The 17,797-nt window shown below is 35.5% G+C and overlaps 1 protein-coding gene across 2 annotated transcripts in view; it reads right to left on the reverse strand.

The window, feature by feature from the left end:
- Positions 1-128: 128 nt before the first annotated feature.
- Polr3g (RNA polymerase III subunit G) overlaps positions 129-17,797 on the reverse strand; it is a 25,042-nt gene continuing 7,373 nt past the window's right edge. For both annotated transcript variants that reach the window (XM_042691079.1, XM_042691078.1), the window contains exons 2-8: positions 16,499-16,648; positions 14,524-14,653; positions 11,419-11,475; positions 8,431-8,481; positions 7,684-7,766; positions 3,796-3,939; positions 129-2,265 (exon numbers count right to left, since the gene is read on the reverse strand). In XM_042691079.1, coding sequence (XP_042547013.1) covers positions 2,179-2,265; positions 3,796-3,939; positions 7,684-7,766; positions 8,431-8,481; positions 11,419-11,475; positions 14,524-14,653; positions 16,499-16,615 — 669 coding nt within the window. In that variant the 5' untranslated portion in view covers positions 16,616-16,648 and the 3' untranslated portion in view covers positions 129-2,178. The remainder of the gene's footprint in view (positions 2,266-3,795; positions 3,940-7,683; positions 7,767-8,430; positions 8,482-11,418; positions 11,476-14,523; positions 14,654-16,498; positions 16,649-17,797) is intronic.

The raw sequence follows: 17,797 nt of genomic DNA on the forward strand, positions 1-17,797 counted from the left end.
TGGTAGAGCTGGGTGCCTATGGCTCCTAGCTTCTTAGAAGGCTAAGATCTGATGGCGGTTTAAAGCCAGCCCAGGCAGGAAAGTCCATGGGACTCTTAACCTCTAACTAACCATCAAAAAGCTAGAAATAGAGCTTTGTCTCAAAGTGGTAGAGCACTAGCCTTGAACACAAAAGCTCAGGGACAGCATCTAGGCTCTGATTAAAAGCCACAGGACTGACATCCACACCCCACTCCCACACTCAGATGATTGAGGCCTCCCAGAGTAAACGGCTATCCTACACCCTACAGGACTACACCAGTCCAGTGAAGACTGCAAACTAGAGAAAAAACTTTACTGTATTTGCCTCATTCAAAGGTTACCAATATCAAGATTTATTGTACTTAACAAACTGACATAATGAAACCCCTTTGTACAACTACATACAGATACATTTCTTGTTATGAATAAAACACAAACTAAAGGTTACCTATAGAACTGTAATAAAGCAAACGAACAAAATCATAAAAGGTAAGATTTCTTTTGACTAAATGGTATTTGGCTCTTGTTCCAAAGGAGGTAAAGAGAATGAGATACCTATGTTAAATATTTCCAAATGACAACTTTGTCATTATTATGGGAAACTCTTCGTGAGGTCTCTAACATATTACAACTTTAATAAGACTTAATCAGATTTCCCTGTAGAACCTTAATTTTTGTATAAGTTCCTTCAAGCAAAAAGTCATATGCATGATCAGTACAGCACTAAACAAGATGGGATCTTAAAACCACCTTGAATTATTTGAGGAAGTATATTGCATTCAAAGTGATTTTTTTCCTGAGCATTATAAAATTGTATGAGACAATACAAATTGTCTCCACAAATACAAAATGGGAAAAATCCATAAACATACTTTATGAGGAAAACATTTGTTTCTCAACATTGTTTTGTTACCTTTTAAGAGTGTGTGTGTCTGTGTGTAATCTGGTTAGTATTTAAACAATTTTTATAAGGAATTTTACAAATGAAGAAACTAAGGCACAGAAACAACCAAGCACAGTTTCAAGGTTGAATTTAGTATTATAGGTAAAAAGATAATGAAGGGTTCCAGTTCTCTTCTCAGTTAGAAAGTAATGGCTGATAGACCTTCCAGTGGTAAAAGTAAATTTAACTTTCTTTTGGTAATACTAGCAAATCATTTTTTGAAGTATATAACAAAAACTTCCTTGACTATATGAAGTTCCTTGAAAATCTTTGGCATTTTAAAGTCTTTGGAGGCTGAGGTGTCTGACATTTTCCCCCCCAAAATATAAAATAGCAGAGAAACTAGCTTGTAACTTAAAAAAGATCAGTCTTCATTTTGAAATGACCTGAGCTCATTCTGCATTGTTATATCAACAATGAATCCTGTGAAACATAATATGGGCCTCTTCACCAAGTTCACATGCAAACATTCTCCTGTGAAGTTCATACTTTAAAATCTTATTTTCCAACCAGTACTTTCCTGTCCACACACATAAAAGAACAGAATTAAATAGGATATAGTCTAACCTTTTATAAGCCCAATGATTTGCAGATGTCAAAGTTACTACAGTGAGACCATTAATGCATATATTGTAGGACCCAAAGTTCTTCCCAAAGTCAAGTATGTCTAAAATGCACCCCATGTGAAAACCTCTGTGCTCACTGAGATGGTAACTGGGAAATTGTTTATCTCAAGTTGATATGTTTCCATGAATTTGTTTGCTATCACAAAACCTCTCATTTCCTAGGTGTGTAGGAAGAGCTTGGTGGGTTTATGTAGTATGACTCACTGTACTAATATAGAACATACCATGTAAAAGTAAAAAATAATTTTCAAGTTTCTATGTTTTTAAAGTGCTCTGTGTGCTGAATTAGTAGAAATCCATTCTGAGTAGTAACTTTACAAAAATATCAGCAGTTAATGGCTTTGTTCAAATATGAACACAGATAAAGAGATGTTAAAACTAAGAATGCATTAGCATACATAAAGATGGCAGAGGTGTTCAGGAGGAATGTCAGGATGCCAGACAATAAGGTATCTTGAGCATAAACAGTGATTCTACATGTTTTGATATTTGTCAGTTAAAACAGGAACACAAATAAGATATATAACTCATTCCTTATCAGAGATAAAACACAAATCAAGTTTCAAAGGCTTTTGAGATGTTTCTTGACTAATAGGTTGCTTCATCCATGTTGTCATCACTGTCTGCACCAAAATCATCTCCATTATCAAAGTAGGAGTTAATGTAGTCATTTTCCTAAGTGATAAGATACATTTCTTAGTAAATAATGAGAAAAATTACTTCTAGAAAACACATTGTAGATTGCCCCATAATGTAGAAAAGCCAAATTTTACTCTCGAGAATGCTTATCAAATCCTCAATTCAATGGGAAGTTATCACAAAATTTCAACTAATTACTAAAGCGGGCACAGAGACTAAATCTAGAAAGGCTTTACTTTAATGGAACTCCATTTCTATTCCTCGCTCCTCCTCAAACTCAAAACATACCTCATTTCTCTAATAGGCTAGAGAGGATTTTTATTTTTAAATCAAGTGTAGTTTATATATAAATCCACTGATTTAAGCCCACTGTCTTGAACGTTACTTTGCTCGAGTTCCTCACCTACTAGAATTCCCAGTTTATAGTGCTTTTGTGATAGAAAAATCTTGATTTCAACAAAGATATGTCCAGACTCAAGTAGAGTTAAATATTCTGTCAATAGAATATTCCTAAAACAAGTTTATCTTAGAATACTGGCTGCTAGAACCTAGCAGCATCAGCCCATCAGTGTAATCAATGGGAGTCTTAATAGTTGATAAAGGAATCTTAAAAAGGAAAGTAAATCATTGAACAAATTATTAGCTGGCAAGTCATTTAGAAACAGATAAAAATGGATCCACAACCCTCTCTTTTTTTTTTCCTATGGTGGGGTCTGAACTCAGCCTGGGTGCTGTCCCTCAGCTCTTTCGCTCAAGGCCTAGTGCTCTACCATTTAAGCCACAGAGTCACTTCCCACTTTTTCTGCTTATGTGGTGCTGAGGAATCGAACCCAAGGCCTCAGGCATGCAAGGCAAGCACTCTACCACTAAGCCACCTTTCCAGCCCCCAAACCCCTCTTTAAATCCACATTAATTTCAACAAAAGAATACAAAACAATATGTAAGAAAGAGTCACAGGAGGAGTAATTTGAAGTGAAGAAATGGTTCAGTCTGGTAAAAAGCTGACAAATGAAGGCAAAGATGATCAGAATGGACAGGAAACTCTTGGGAAGTGCTTAAAAGTCCCAAAGAGACCAACTAAGTTACCTTGCTCAAAAATACCTTGAGTGACTACAGCTTAGAAATACACCCAAAACATGGAATCCAGCCCATCAGACACCTGAGGATGGATTACCAGTGTAGTCTTACAGAAATTCCAACATACTTTGGAATTTGAAACACGTTGTCACTGCAGAGATTTTATTCCAGACCTATGAATTAGTCCTCTGTCAACTATTGACATGCAATTTTATGTTAATAAAGCTTAATTGCATTAATCTGATCAATTTCCATCCTTCCTGGACTTTCACTTACAAAGATTTCTTTCAAGTTACTTTGTCTCCTATATTATTTCAATGTTGTCTCACTATGGAGTTGATGCTATCCTAAACTCAAGATCTGCAGCCACCTTCCAAATGCTAGGATTATAGACATGCTATGACCTCAGGAATGGTTTTTGTTTGCTGATTTTAGTTATAAACCATATCTGATTCCTTATTAGATAATTCCTAAAGTTAGCAACTTTACCTCCTCTTGCTCTTCTTCATCATACTCCTCCTGATCTGCAGCATCATCGTCGTCATCATCACCTTCTTTACTTTTCTCTTTGCTTCCTTCTTTCTCTTCATTTTCCTCATCTGATTTCTCACCATCACCTCTCTTCTCCAATTCCTGGTATAAACGAGTTTCATTAATTGATGTGGAAACTTCTAGCCTTAGCTTCCCTGTCCCACTTGAAGAGTACACTGTTACAGATCACCTTCTTCTAATCTCCCCTCCCCTCCACCTCCAGACACTACAACTAGTTAAAGCAAGAAAGGGAGAGGCTCCCTGTCCTGTCAGTATACTAGGATGTCCAATTCTGCTGCTTAAACATTAGGTCTCAGGTAACACTGGAGATATTGGCTCTAATACCTAATGCCTTATTTTTATGACTCATAGCCTAGGACCTAAAATATTTGGCATGATAGAGAGGAAACTTCAGACTGTTTGGTTTTCCTTGTAGCATTAAAAAAAAGAATATAATGTCTTAAAATATCTACGGTTTAGTTTGTAAGTGAGATTGTTGAAAACTACTATCAAATAACTCTGGGATAAAACTATCGAGTGGCAGATGATCTGCCATCCCTTACTGCTTTACTTTCCAGTCCTAGAAGTCTTTGCCTCCTAAGTATAAAAACTTATTTTTCTTTCCTTCCTTCCTTCCACAAGCCATGCTTCCAGTCTTACTTTTGGCTGGTTATGCTGGAGAGGTTAAGAAAAAAAGACTAAGGAAAAAATCTCCAGGAATTTTCTGCTTGGGCTGGCTTTGAGCTGCAGTATTCCAGCTCTCAGATGCTGGAATAGCTAATACTTTACCAGTATGAGTGACTAGCACCTCGCTGTTTTTTTCTGTTTTAATAAAATCATAAATAAAAAGGCCTGAAACCTGTTTGTACACTTAAAATGGAATCATAGTACTCCATTTATTTAACTTTGTGCAAAGTACACTCTGCATCTGAAAAAAAGTCATGCTATTTTAATCCATAAATAGCAACAAAATTATTCAAATAGGTTTTGTCAAATATATAAATTTTATAAATATCTAGACATCGATCTGTGTGTGTGTGAGAGAGAGAGAGAGAGAGTGGGGGAGGGGTCTTAGTAGAGTTTGAATTCAGTGCCTTGTACTTGCTGGGCACACACTCAAGTTTTAGAGTGTGTTTTGAGCTACACCCGAACCCTTTTTGCTTTTAGTTATTTTTCAAAGAGGTCGTAATTATGCATGGGCCATTCTAGACAATGATGCTGTTAGTTATGACAGGTGTGCACCCAGATTTTTACTGCTTTTATTTATTTTTATTTTATATTTTACATTTTATTGCTTTTTATTTGCTGTAAAAAACTTTTTGCCTAGGCTCACCTTGAACTGCAAGCATCTGGGTCTTAGCCACCAGAGTAGCTAGGATTATAGGTGTGCCTATATAGGTGTGCATGCCTGTGGTAAAAATATTTTTTAAATACAGAATTCATCAGTGTGACCATAGAAAGTAAGAAGTCCCTATTTTTCTACTACTCATACTTCAAAAGTCACTAAAGGACTTATTTTCATTTCTACCACACAGATCCAAATTAAACCTAGAAATACTTGAAAAGACTGACAAAAACATTTATGATGTAACTTTCTTTATAATCCCTGAACTCACTTTGTTTCAAGATTTCATTCCTTCTGCATTAAGATACGAAGTTTGGGCTATTCTACCTAGTACTACTCTCCATGTTCTCTTCAAGAGAGTTTACTGTCTAAACTGAGTATCCTATAGATTCAAGAAAAAATACAACATGAAAAACTTTGCAAACAGTTCATTTCTAGGTAGGAAATAATTTTTTTTTATCTCAAATACTACACAGGCACCATGTAGAGGTTCCCTTGTATGTCATGAAAAAAATAGGAAGTTAGGGGTTGGGAAGATGGTTTAGTGGTAGAGCGCTTGCCTTGCATGCATGAGGCCCTGAGTTTGATTCCTCAGCATCATATAAGCAGAAAAAGCCGTAAGTGGCTCTGTGGTTCAAGTGGTAGAGCACTAGCCTCGAGCTAAAGAGCTGAGGGATAGTGCCCAGGCCCAGAGTCCAGGCCCCACAACTGACAAAAAAAAAAAAAAAGTTAATATGCTAGCGCCCTGCTATCTAATTATTAATAAAATTTGACTACATGTTTGACTTCTCTCCATCCATCCATATTTTGTTCTAGTAAAAGCTGAAACTTCTTTTGCTGATGAACACTCACAGTCATGTGGAAAAAATTTTGCTCTATGGAATTTCCAAACTCACTGGGATTTCTAGATTGAAAATTTGTAGTTTTAATGATATGAGTCCTGGGAAAGGTGTTAAGTGTGTGCAATAAAAGAACACCATCCATTTTGAGGAGAAGCCCCACCCTGTGGTGCAGATTAGTTTTCTTTGCAGCATGCTACAAACATTTGAGGAAGCATTAAGTATAGGCCTTCAGTACTATTGATCATTCCACCAGTTAAACCTGGTAGTTTTGAAATACTGCCTTTATGAACCCCCAAGAAATGGTCCAAAAATTAAATAGTAAACCTAGTAGTTTCTACCACCAAATATCTGCCATTTTCGTCCAGTAAATAACTATTTAAACCTTTGATTTCCTCATCAAAATTTTATGGATCAGAGCACCCACCTTTATTTGTTGTTACAAACTCTTAAGGATGCATTGTATGGAAAGATCCCATCAATGAGCTTGGCATAAAGTTCTCAGTCAGTGTAGCTACTATCATCATCATGGTCATTAATGCACTGACAGTGGAAGGGACACTGGTGTGACTCACATGGGACAATGTGGCAGTAGCCCATTTTCCTTCATACAATGTACAAAACTACTGACTCACCAAGTCCACGTCTAGAAATGCACCCTTGTCATGTGAAATGACATACTTTAATAGTGAAATAGTAAAAGAAAAATGTACATCAGTGAAGCATTAATTTAATAAACAGTGCTCTTATTCATACTGGACAGCCTGAAAGAGAAAGAGGCAACTTGATGGAGAAACCAAGTCCAAGATCGTTTATGAAAGGATAAAATGAAAATGCAATAAAGTGTGATACCACCTTTTGTAATTTAAAAGGGAAAATTCTGTATCTGTTATACATACAATATTCTTGAAAAGACATATAAAAGATTAGTAAAGGCTGTCTAAAACACAGAAATAAATGACTAGAAAAGGGACAGCAGGACATCCAACTGAACTTTATGTTGAATTTCTTTTTTTTTTTTGTCGGCCATGGGGCCTGAACTCTGGGCCTGAGCACTGTCCCTCAGCTCTTCAGCTCAAGGCTAGCACTCTACCACTTGAGCCACAGTGCCACTTCTGGCTTTTTCTGCTTATGTGGTGCTGAGGAATTGAACCCAGGGCCTCATGCATGTGAGGCAAGCACTCTATCACTGAGCTACCTTCCCAGCCCCAACAGTGAATTTTTAAATAAGTTATTTTTATAGGAATGATTCCCATAAGGTCTTCCACGACAGAATTTTCTATTCATAAGACACAGATCAACAACAAAAAAGCATTTTGAAGTATGTGACCACAAACATGAAGAAAAGTGAGAATTTCTTTCTAAGAACCACATTTTAAATATATATGGTTTTCAAGCTTTGTTCTACCCTGAATACTTGATTATGAGAGGAAAATGGGGATATGGTAGAGCCTTGTGGGATAAGTCAAGGTGCCAAGTCAGTGGCCACGAATAGGAATGATGCTCCACACCTCCAACTACCAAAGTTCAAATCTTGTGCTAGGCTCTCTTCTGCCAAACCATATACTTAGAAAGTATGAGAAGGTTGAAGAAAGTCATCAAAAAGAGGTGTGAAAATTTTACATTCTCCAATTCATTTGTATGGTAATAAGAAAACGTTACCTCTATTTTTTTCAACACATCTGCAGCATTAGTGACTGAAGCCCCTTTGCCTGGATCTTTTGCCTTTTTGGATTTCAGGCCCACTGAAATAAAACCACGAGTTAACATATTTTATTCTATAACAGTAAATGTGATTATATTTCTGTGCCTTTTCATATTCTGTCCAGCACAATGATTGTCATAACAGAAGTATAATTTTCAGAGTGAATTATTACTCTTCCCAAAGAATAAAATAAAGTATCACACCTCATCAATTTCCAATGAACATACGATAATCACTCATAGTCATAGACTTATTAGGTCTTGAAATTTGGTACTAACAAAAGAAAAAAAATGTAAACATACACATTGGTATTTTTATACACAACATAAAATTCTATTTTACCAGTTCCCCGATTTTACAACGTATTTCTTAATAACCCAGAAAATAACCAATATAATCATAAAAATTTTTCAAGTATGCAAAAATTGAAAATACGAAAATCATTGTAAGTTTCATAGCATTTCGTATTTCCAGTTAAAAAAGGTCAAATAAAGAAACAACCCCTCCAAATTAATAACAGCAACAAAAACTTTTTTTTTTTTTTTTTTTTTTTGCTGAAGAGCAAAACAATCAAAATGCTAGGTCTATTTTCAGAAAAAGTATTCAGAACACGGAGCCTAACTTTAGATGGACAGTTCTATAATTAATAGAATTTCAGCAACAACCTCTTCCTACCTGGATCACTATCACGTTAATCAATGTACCTTTTTTACAGTGTTTCCTTGGCAACATCTCTCTTGGGAGCCTTCTCCAATCTACATGTACAATGGAAATAGAAAAATTTCAGTTTCCTTTGGGAGTCACTGATATTGTAAACAATGAAGACAAAACACAAGAACAACAACGCAAAGACAATGGAATTTCTTACTATCTGATTGTACAGTGGATGTTTTTACCCACAAACAAATTAAGTTTATTAAAATTTTGGAAGGCGCAATCAAGTTTGTTGGAAATAATCTTAACGGGTTATTTTTGGGGACATTAGCATAGTAACAACTTTTGTTAAATACTGTTTATTTCTTGAATACTTGGAATTTTGTAATCTGTCTGTGGTTGACATATTATTATTTTATAACAAATTTTCTTTAAAAGTTAAAGTACATGGCCATAATACTAACACGTGAAGAGCAAGATTAAACAATTCTAATAATTAGCTGAAAACTAAAAATACAAATGGCAGTGGAAAATATACCAACCAAGGATTTTTTTTTCCTGAAAGATTCCTAAATAATTTTTCTATGAAATTTCTTTAAGGAGTCTTAAACATTCAGGGTCTTAAACATGAAAGGCAAGAGTTGTACTGCTGAGCTACAATGCAGCCCCACATTCTTTTCACTTCTGAGTAGAGAGATAAGTAGAAAACTGAATCTACATAAAAAATAGATTTAAAAAGATTGTTTCATAAAGAAATCTCAGTGTTTGCTCAAAACAGTTAAATTATAAGTTATTTTACATGTACTAATAAATTTTGCTTCAAATATATTTTAGTTTTTATTAGCTACTCATAGATGACCATGAGGAAGAACATAAAATCATTCCAGAGTTGACTATTAATGATGTAGAGTAAGAGAGAGATTTCTAAGGGACCCCAACCTTATCAATGACCAACAGCAAAATAATGAAATTCATTAAAATTTCTTTTTAAAAAGTTGGGGGCTTTTTAAAAAGAGGGAGCTGGGAAGGTGGCTCAGTGGTAGTGCTTGCCTTGCATACATGAGGCCCTGGGTTCGATTCCTCAGCATCACATAAGCAGAAAAAAGCCAGAAGTGGTGCTGTGGCTCAAGTGGTAGAGCGCTAGCCTTAGCTGAAGAGCTGAGGAACAGTGCCCAGGCCCCAACAACAACAACAAAAAAGTTGGGGAGGAGCTGCGCTCCAGTGACTGGTGCCTATAATCATAATCATAGCTACTCAGAAGACTGAGATCAAAGGATTAAGATTCAAAGCAGCCTGGGCAGGGGAAAAAGTCCCTGAGATTCTTAACTCCAATTAAACACCAAATGCCAGATGTGGAGCTGTGGTTCAAGTGGTAGAGCACCAGCTTTGACCATAAAAGTTCAAGGACAGCACCCAGACCCTAAGTACAAGCCCTAGGACCAACACACAGACACAGACACAGACACACACACACACACACACACACACACACACAAAGGTGGGGAGAATAAGAAAGTATAATATAGAAGGTCAAAGTACATTATATGCGTGTATGGAAATATCACAATGAAACGCCATTGTATAATACAAGCTCATAAAAATAACACAAAAACAAAATCTAACAACTATTTAATTAAAGGCCTTAAGATTAAGAAATATAGCAGAACAACTTCATCTGCAAAAATATTTGTGTTGTATATACTGATAAGTAAACATACAGCAGGGCTGGGAAGGTGTCTCAGTGGTAGATTGCTTGCCTCACATGCATGGGTTTGATTCCTCAGCACTACTACATAAACAGAAAAGGCCGGAAGTGGTGCTGTGGCTCAAGTGGTAGAGCGCTAGCCTTGAGCTGAAGAGCTGAGGGACAGTGCCCAGGCCCAGAGTTCAAGCCCCACGACCGACCAAAAAAAATAAAGTAGTAAACATACAGCAATTTAAAGTTATTAAAGAACTGTTAGTATTAAACCTTCACTAAAATCACATCATGATAAATTTTTAAAAATAAACATTAGGCAAGACTCTTCTTGTAAAAAACACAAGAAAGCACATGACATTAATGAATTTAGTTAGGGTAGTTTCTATGAAAGCCAAAGAAGAGAGAAAAAGGAAAGTAAATTTAAATGAAGACACTCAAGTTCTAGCAATATTGGCAAATGGCCCTGGGATCACTTCATTTCCATGACAACTGCTTTTTGGGGTGTGTGTGTGTGTGTGTGTGTGTGTGTGCTTTTTGGGGTGTGTGTGTGTCCTGGTGCTTGAACTCATAGTTTAAGCACTGTCCCTGAGCTTTTTTTGCTCAAGGCTAGTGCTCTACCAAATTGAGTCACAGTGCCACTTACGGCTTTTTCTGAGTAGTTCACTAGAGATAGTTTCATAGACTTTCTTGCCCAGGCTGGCTTCCAACCATGATCCTCAGATCTCAGCCTCCTAAATAGCTAGGATTACAGATATGAGCTACCTGCACCTGGCCAGCAGTTGTTTTTGATCTACAAAGTGAATCAGCTAAATGAGATTTCCTCTACAACCTCCTCCACCTGGTCTATACCAAAGATAAAACTTTTGAATGCTGAAAACAAAACTCTCAGGATGGTTCTATTGAAAAGGTATGTTAGAAATTAAAGCTAGTCCACAAGTTTGTTTAAAAGCAAAATCTATGAGCTTGGATTAAAATATCCTTAATATTAATAATTTGCTTTCATTTAAAAGCTCTAAAATAATCCAGGAGTAAACAGGCACGTGTTTGGCTGTATAACAAATTAAAATTGTGATTAAAATTGTAGCTAATGAAACTGAAAAGCCCAAAAGAGTTTGGCAAGACCTTGGTTTATAAGAAGCATTTTAAGAACATCCCATAAAATACTTCAGATCTTCTTTTGTTACATGATAGGAATCTTCCTTTCAGCTTCCAAAAGATTTACATTACTCAATTAATAACTACAGAAAAAAAGCTAAACTTTGTTTTCCTATAGTGAAAATAGATAGGTAAGGGGCAGGGAGATGGTCATTTGAAAGTATTTAACATTGTTTTATTCTACCTGGTATCCATTCTTCTTTGTATACCTTCATGTATCTTTTACTATACCTTTCAATATCTAGGGAAAAAGGCATAAAGTAGTCATTAGAAACATCAAAAATACACAGAAACTTAAGCCAGTCTTTAAAAATCATTGAAAATACCAGGTAACATCTATTTCACTTGCAGTGAGCTCCTAAAATTTGTATATGAGGTGTTCCTCAACTAACAAGTTCAATGACAATGACAAGCTTAAGAAGACAGCGTGAAACATCTGGGTTTGATAGAATAGTGAGCAAGGTCATCAACCTAAACTATTTTTCTTAATATAACAAGCTGTGAGAATATTCACGAAAGGCTAAAGTCAGATCAGGCATCCCAATGCTGAGGAAGTTTCACTCAGCATTTATTTTTTTTCTTGTGAAACGGTCCTCCTATTCCTAATCTTTAAACCTGATATAACTAATGTATACCAAGAACCTAATTGGGAATAGGAGGCTATTTGCTTACCGCCAGCACTCACTACACACATAATCATTTTGTTAGTTTCCTCAATGGTCTCAGGATGAGAAAACGAAAAGAATAATAGTAGAAAAGTCTGGACCTGTCTTGGCCATGAAAGAGCAAGCTACAAACCTTCTACGCCAACTTCTGAAAACTGCAATGACCTATGAGTGAGACAGAATCAGGAGAGCCATAATTGTGGTTCTTAAGTTTGACTTGTGCATTCTGCCACAGAAACTCCCTTGAGGAGGGCCCTGACCCTTTTCCAAGCAGCCAAAGTTGGCAAGCAACACAGTCACACACAGTGTGAAAGCACTGTTCATCACCAAATGTGGCTTACAAGTTTAGCCATTAAAAAAGAGAAGGTAAAACAAAGAATATACCTAAAAAATCAGGGACTTATTTATAAGCAAGACAGTGCTTCTAAGTAATACAATCAAGTGTCTGAGAAAGATAACTAAAAACAAATAATAGAATAAATAGCAAAGAGAAAACTATTGGACATTTTACGAGGAAATTAAGAATAGCAATTCCAATTTTTATTTCATATTTTAGTGGTTTTTTTAAGGTAAATTTACCCAAAATAGGCAACTTTCTTTGACTGCAAATGACTGCATGCACAAACCTAAAATACGCATTGTATTTCTGGATTCCAGGTTTCAAACACACCTTAATACTTGCCAATTCTTTTCTCACATTTGTGTCATTTAAATGATCCCAGGTTACAAATCCCTTTTTAATAGATTCTGTTTTTCTATTACCTATACTTTTAATTCCTCTTATCCTTTTTGAATCAAAATGCAACATTTTAAAAACCTTTGATGAGGCTGCGATGTAATTGAGTGGTACCGTGCCTGGCTTGCGTAGGCCAAGTCTGCTCCTTATCACCACAGAAAGAAACAAATAAATAAATGAACACAATAAAAAAAAACTTGGCTGGCTCACTGATTTTTCTGTAGTAGAGAACTTCTGTGTGTGTATGTGTATGTGCGCGCACTTACATATGAATGTTATACGTTATGTTTAAACAAACTTTACTTTCAACCACAGCGGTTTTCTAAACATACTACAGAAGGAAAAACAGACGAAGATGAACATTTCACGCTAATTTAATTGTATCAATTTGGAAAATTCTATTCAAATGATTTCTCCTGAAAGAAACAAAAGGAAGTGTTCCTATATATTTAAATGTGTAATTACACTGTTATTAAAGACAAAGTACACCTGATTCAGGTTCAAATCAACTACTCCCATAGGCCAAGAACATGTTCCTACTGACCTTGAATAAAAGACTCAGACAAATGCTCAAATGATTTGATGTACTTCCAAATCAGACATGCACTTAATTACCACACTGAGTTAGAAAATTATGCTCCATAACCTAGAGAGAACTAATTGTAAAGGAATAAAGTGTATACTGCACTACTGTTTTAGTAAGAAAACCTATATTAGTTCATCTGGTCCTATTTTTTAATATAAAAAATCTTAAATTTCATTTCTAAACTCAAATATGCAAGATAATCATGAAAATTTAAAAAAAATCAGTATTGTTGAAGTAAAAGATCTCTTATGAAGCCATTATACTTCAAGTAGATATACTTGTAGATATACTTCAAAGATTAAATGAACTTGTCTAAATGCTTCTTATAAACAAATGTAATATCACTATGTAACTTTGACTTTTAGCCAATTCTAAATCTTTAGAGAGGAAAAAGCAAATGCATTTTTAATACTAATGGAATGAAATGATACTGTATGACTTTCTCATGTTTTAATGATGGTGTTTTGAGAACTCAAGGGTGATATTGATTCCTCTAATTTCAACAATGGAAGAAACTGAAAATCAATACAGTTCCATTGTGCTAAATGACTACTTAGGAGTTTGCTTCCTTTAAAAACACCTCCCATTCCAGTCTGAGATTGTGGAATGTTCTCTTATTGTAATTTCTCCTTTCTGCTCTTAGAATCAGCAATGAATATGTGTTTCATATTGTCTATTACATCAAGTACATAAACAATAAAAACTCCAAGTTGTTAAAAAATGTAAACTAAATATTAAATAATCAGACATGAATTAAAATATATGTATACTTACCATAATTATAGCATTATAAATATGAACAAAAACTGGAAACAAATTTAAATCTAACAGTAGAGATTGGTTACATATAATAATTTTATATTCATGTAATAGAATAAGTTATTAAAACTTAAGTATGAAGGGGATTATTATATTATAGAGTGATAAAGGAAAGACATAAAGTAATATAGACCCAATTTTGTAAAGAAAAACACTGAAGAAAAAAATCAGAATATACAAACATACATATATATATATAGCTACTTACTAGACATAGTAAATAAACCTGGGTAATTTTTACCTATTAGACATAGTTCTCATAATTTACATTAACTATGTATAACTTTTACTTTAAAAGGTTGTTTCAAAAATACCAAAAAGTCTAAAGTAGCTTTTATTAAATTAGCCATATTTTTTTTTCAAGTTGGATGGTCATCTCTAATTTAATCAAACTAATCAATATTAAATGATTATATATCTTTTGCAAAAATATTGTTTCGCCTACAGATAATAAACCACATTATCAGACAATCCAATACACACCTTGTTTTTCTTCAGGTGTTTCGATAAAATAAGGCATTCTCTTCACTGTTTCTCTCAATTCCTGTTTCAAGGCCAACATATAATCTTCATCTTCTCCTGTTTTCAGTGGCACTGGTTTATAATCTGTATCCTGTTTATTTAAATCAAAAGACAAAATTAATTTTCATAAATTAAACATTCTAATATCTTTCCATTTACATTTTACAAAAAGCCAGTGTAAATGAAAAACTTCGTTTTACCATCATTGAATTTTACAATCAGCTCAAAAGACATTGAGCTTCTGTAATCCATTTAACTTTATAAACCTTTTCCTAATTTACTCTGATTTTAGAAGTAGGGAAAATGCATAACTTTTCTATTGACTCTAATGTACACATTGGCAATAATTTTGCCATAGTATCTGTTGATCAAATGATTCCATACTTGAAAAAGTAAGGCAACCAAATGAGAGAAACTGCATTATTTCCTGCTAATTTCAATTAGTGGTGATGTTATGAGTGGGAATGGTCACATAAAAATAGATGAATGGGGCTGGGAAGGTGGCTCAGTGGTAGAGTGCTTGCCTTGCATGCCTGAGGCCCTGGGTTCGATTCCTCAGCACCACATAAGCAAAAAGAAAAAAGCCAGAAGTGGCGTTGTGGCTCAAGAGGTAGAGCGCTAGCATTGAGCTGAAGAGCTGAGGGACAGCACCCAGGCCCAGAGTTCAGGCCCCACGACTGGACCAAAAAAAAAAAAAAAAATAAATAAATGAATGGCTCATGCCTGTAATCCTAGCTACTCAGGAGGCTGAGATCTGGCGATTCCAAGCCAGCCCAGGCGAGAAAGTCTGTGAAATTCTTATCTCCAATTAATCACAGTAAAAGCTGGAAGTAAACTGCTCCATGCTGGTCATGAATAAATAAATAAATAAAGGCATCAATCTTGTAGCAAATGATTACTAAACTTGTATCAACCCAATATTCAATATCCTCTGTCTCCTTCCAAGTATTATCAATATTTTCTCATTTTACAATGAATGGTTTATAAGCCATATAAAGATTAAAGGCCAAATGGGAGTTTTGGATTCAACCTTTCTACATATATATGCAGGTATACACATGTGTAGACAACAGAAGATACCCTGAGGAACTAGTCAAAACTCCTATACACATGGACCTTATATTCTGAGGAAGAAATATACAATGAATAAACCAATGTGGTGAGATTCAATTTCGTAGTTTACAAGTAACATGGCAGAGGAAGAATGACTAACAAGAGCCCAAGGAAGTTTGCAGTGGCTAGTCTACATAAAGAAAGTATACACAGCCTTTTAGAAAGTCATATTTGAGCCATCCACACAAACACAGGAGCACAGAAAGTTCCAGACAGGAAACTTACAGAGATAAATGCCTGAGAGAGAAATAAAGTCAGCCTCGCTAGGACATGAAAAAGATTGTGGTGGGAAATGTCAGATGTCAGAAAGGCCAGAGAAGGAAGAACCTCTCAGATGGTAGTAAGGAACTTTGCTCTTATCCCAAATGTAAAACAATACTATGTGCTAACATTACAATTGTTTTAGAAGTAATCTCACATATGGAGAAGAGCTAGTTTTGAAAAACTTCCAGTAATGTTATTCCTATACCTGAAATACTTGAGTTTTTTAGGTTCCACCAAGTATGAAAATGGCTTATTATCTACAGTAAAAAGCAGACATCTAAGAGGAACATCTAGACTTTAGATACATATGTTCAGGAACTTCTACTGACATAAGTCCTTCAACAAAGGCTGAGTGAGTTGGTGTGTTCCTGCTATCACAGACAGCTACCAGGGAAGTACATTCATTTACCTTCTTATACTTGAGTATATAACTCATGTATGTAACTTAAGTGTAAGAAAGAATAAGGTGGCATTTAATATTCAAGGCATATATAGATTTTTAATTATCTCTGAAACATGAAAAAGTAAGCTGTGTGAAGTCAGCTGTCAATGTACTTACAGGAAATAGTGGGGGTGGTTTCAAAACTACATCAGGTAGCTTTTCACCTCGGCCAAATCCAACAGCCTCAATATTAAAGGTATAAGCAGCACGTCCTCTTCCTTTATTCCCAGCCATCAGAAGTAGTTTCAGCAGGACACCAGGCAAATCCTGAAAAACACAATTAATAATACAATTACTTCATCATATATAAAGAGACACCAACATTTAAGAGCTAAATGTACAACTCTACCTCGTATAAGGAGTGGACTCAAAATACTTTTGGAAACCAAGATGTGTAAAGAAATAAGTGACTATTGATAGTTGAATTGTTCATGTTCAGCCACATCTTCAGTGGAAGGCTGATTCTGGGTCTCCTCTGTGGTGCTGCCTGAATACCAACACAGCCAACTGGTGCAACTCTCTCCATCCTTCTATGGTTTGGCAAGAGTATATCAGGTTCAGGAAAGCACAGTGGAAGAAAAGGAGGAATCTTGTCTGTAGCAACTTGAAAACCATCATTAACTATAAATACCCTAAGATTTTAAATGAGTTCTTCACCCTAGAATTTGAATGGTAGGAAGACTTCTTGAGTTCTAGTCCAACATCTTTCTCTCAAAATTGGGAACTGGACCAGTAAGACTATGAAGGGATCTGTGTTAGTCAGATTTGCATCCCTGTAAGATATACTTGAGAAAAATAACTGAAGTGAAGAAGGATTTATTTTTTTTTCCCATGGTTTTGAAGGAGGTCCACTCTATTAAGACAAAGGGGGAAAGGGGGAGCAGAGGAATTTATGTCATGGAAAGGCAACAGAAGGAGAAGCAGGCTGGGGATGACACACAGGCCCCAAAGACGTTTTTCAGTGACCTACTTTCTCCAGCTAGTAGTTTCCAAATCCACACAAAACAGCATCATTCACTTGGTTCTAAGCTTTCAACACATGAGAGTGGGGATATATTTCAAGTTCAAACTACAGTATAGTCTATTCAAGACTCCCTTCACCAAAGAAGTTGAGAAAACCCCTGAAATTGTTCAACTAAAGCTAAGATAAATTATGTAAACTTTGGGAACAGTAATTTTATCACATACTCAGGTCTTTCTATTGAACTTCTGAAATGTCTGAACTATGACTAATTGTATCAGTGGGCTCAGGTGGCAATGCACTTAAGGGGCTCTTTCAATGGAATTCTACATTCAAAAATTCTACATTCAAATGAGGCAATGACTGCAACAAATATTTCTTACAGTTTTCCTCCTAAGGATAATGCTGAACATCATGTAACTGTGACAGCCAAAGCCCAAGAGAGCAGTGGTTTG

Source organism: Dipodomys spectabilis, unplaced genomic scaffold, assembly GCF_019054845.1.
Source record: "Dipodomys spectabilis isolate Male_0828 unplaced genomic scaffold, ASM1905484v1 ptg000140l, whole genome shotgun sequence".
Taxonomy (NCBI): domain Eukaryota; kingdom Metazoa; phylum Chordata; class Mammalia; order Rodentia; family Heteromyidae; genus Dipodomys; species Dipodomys spectabilis.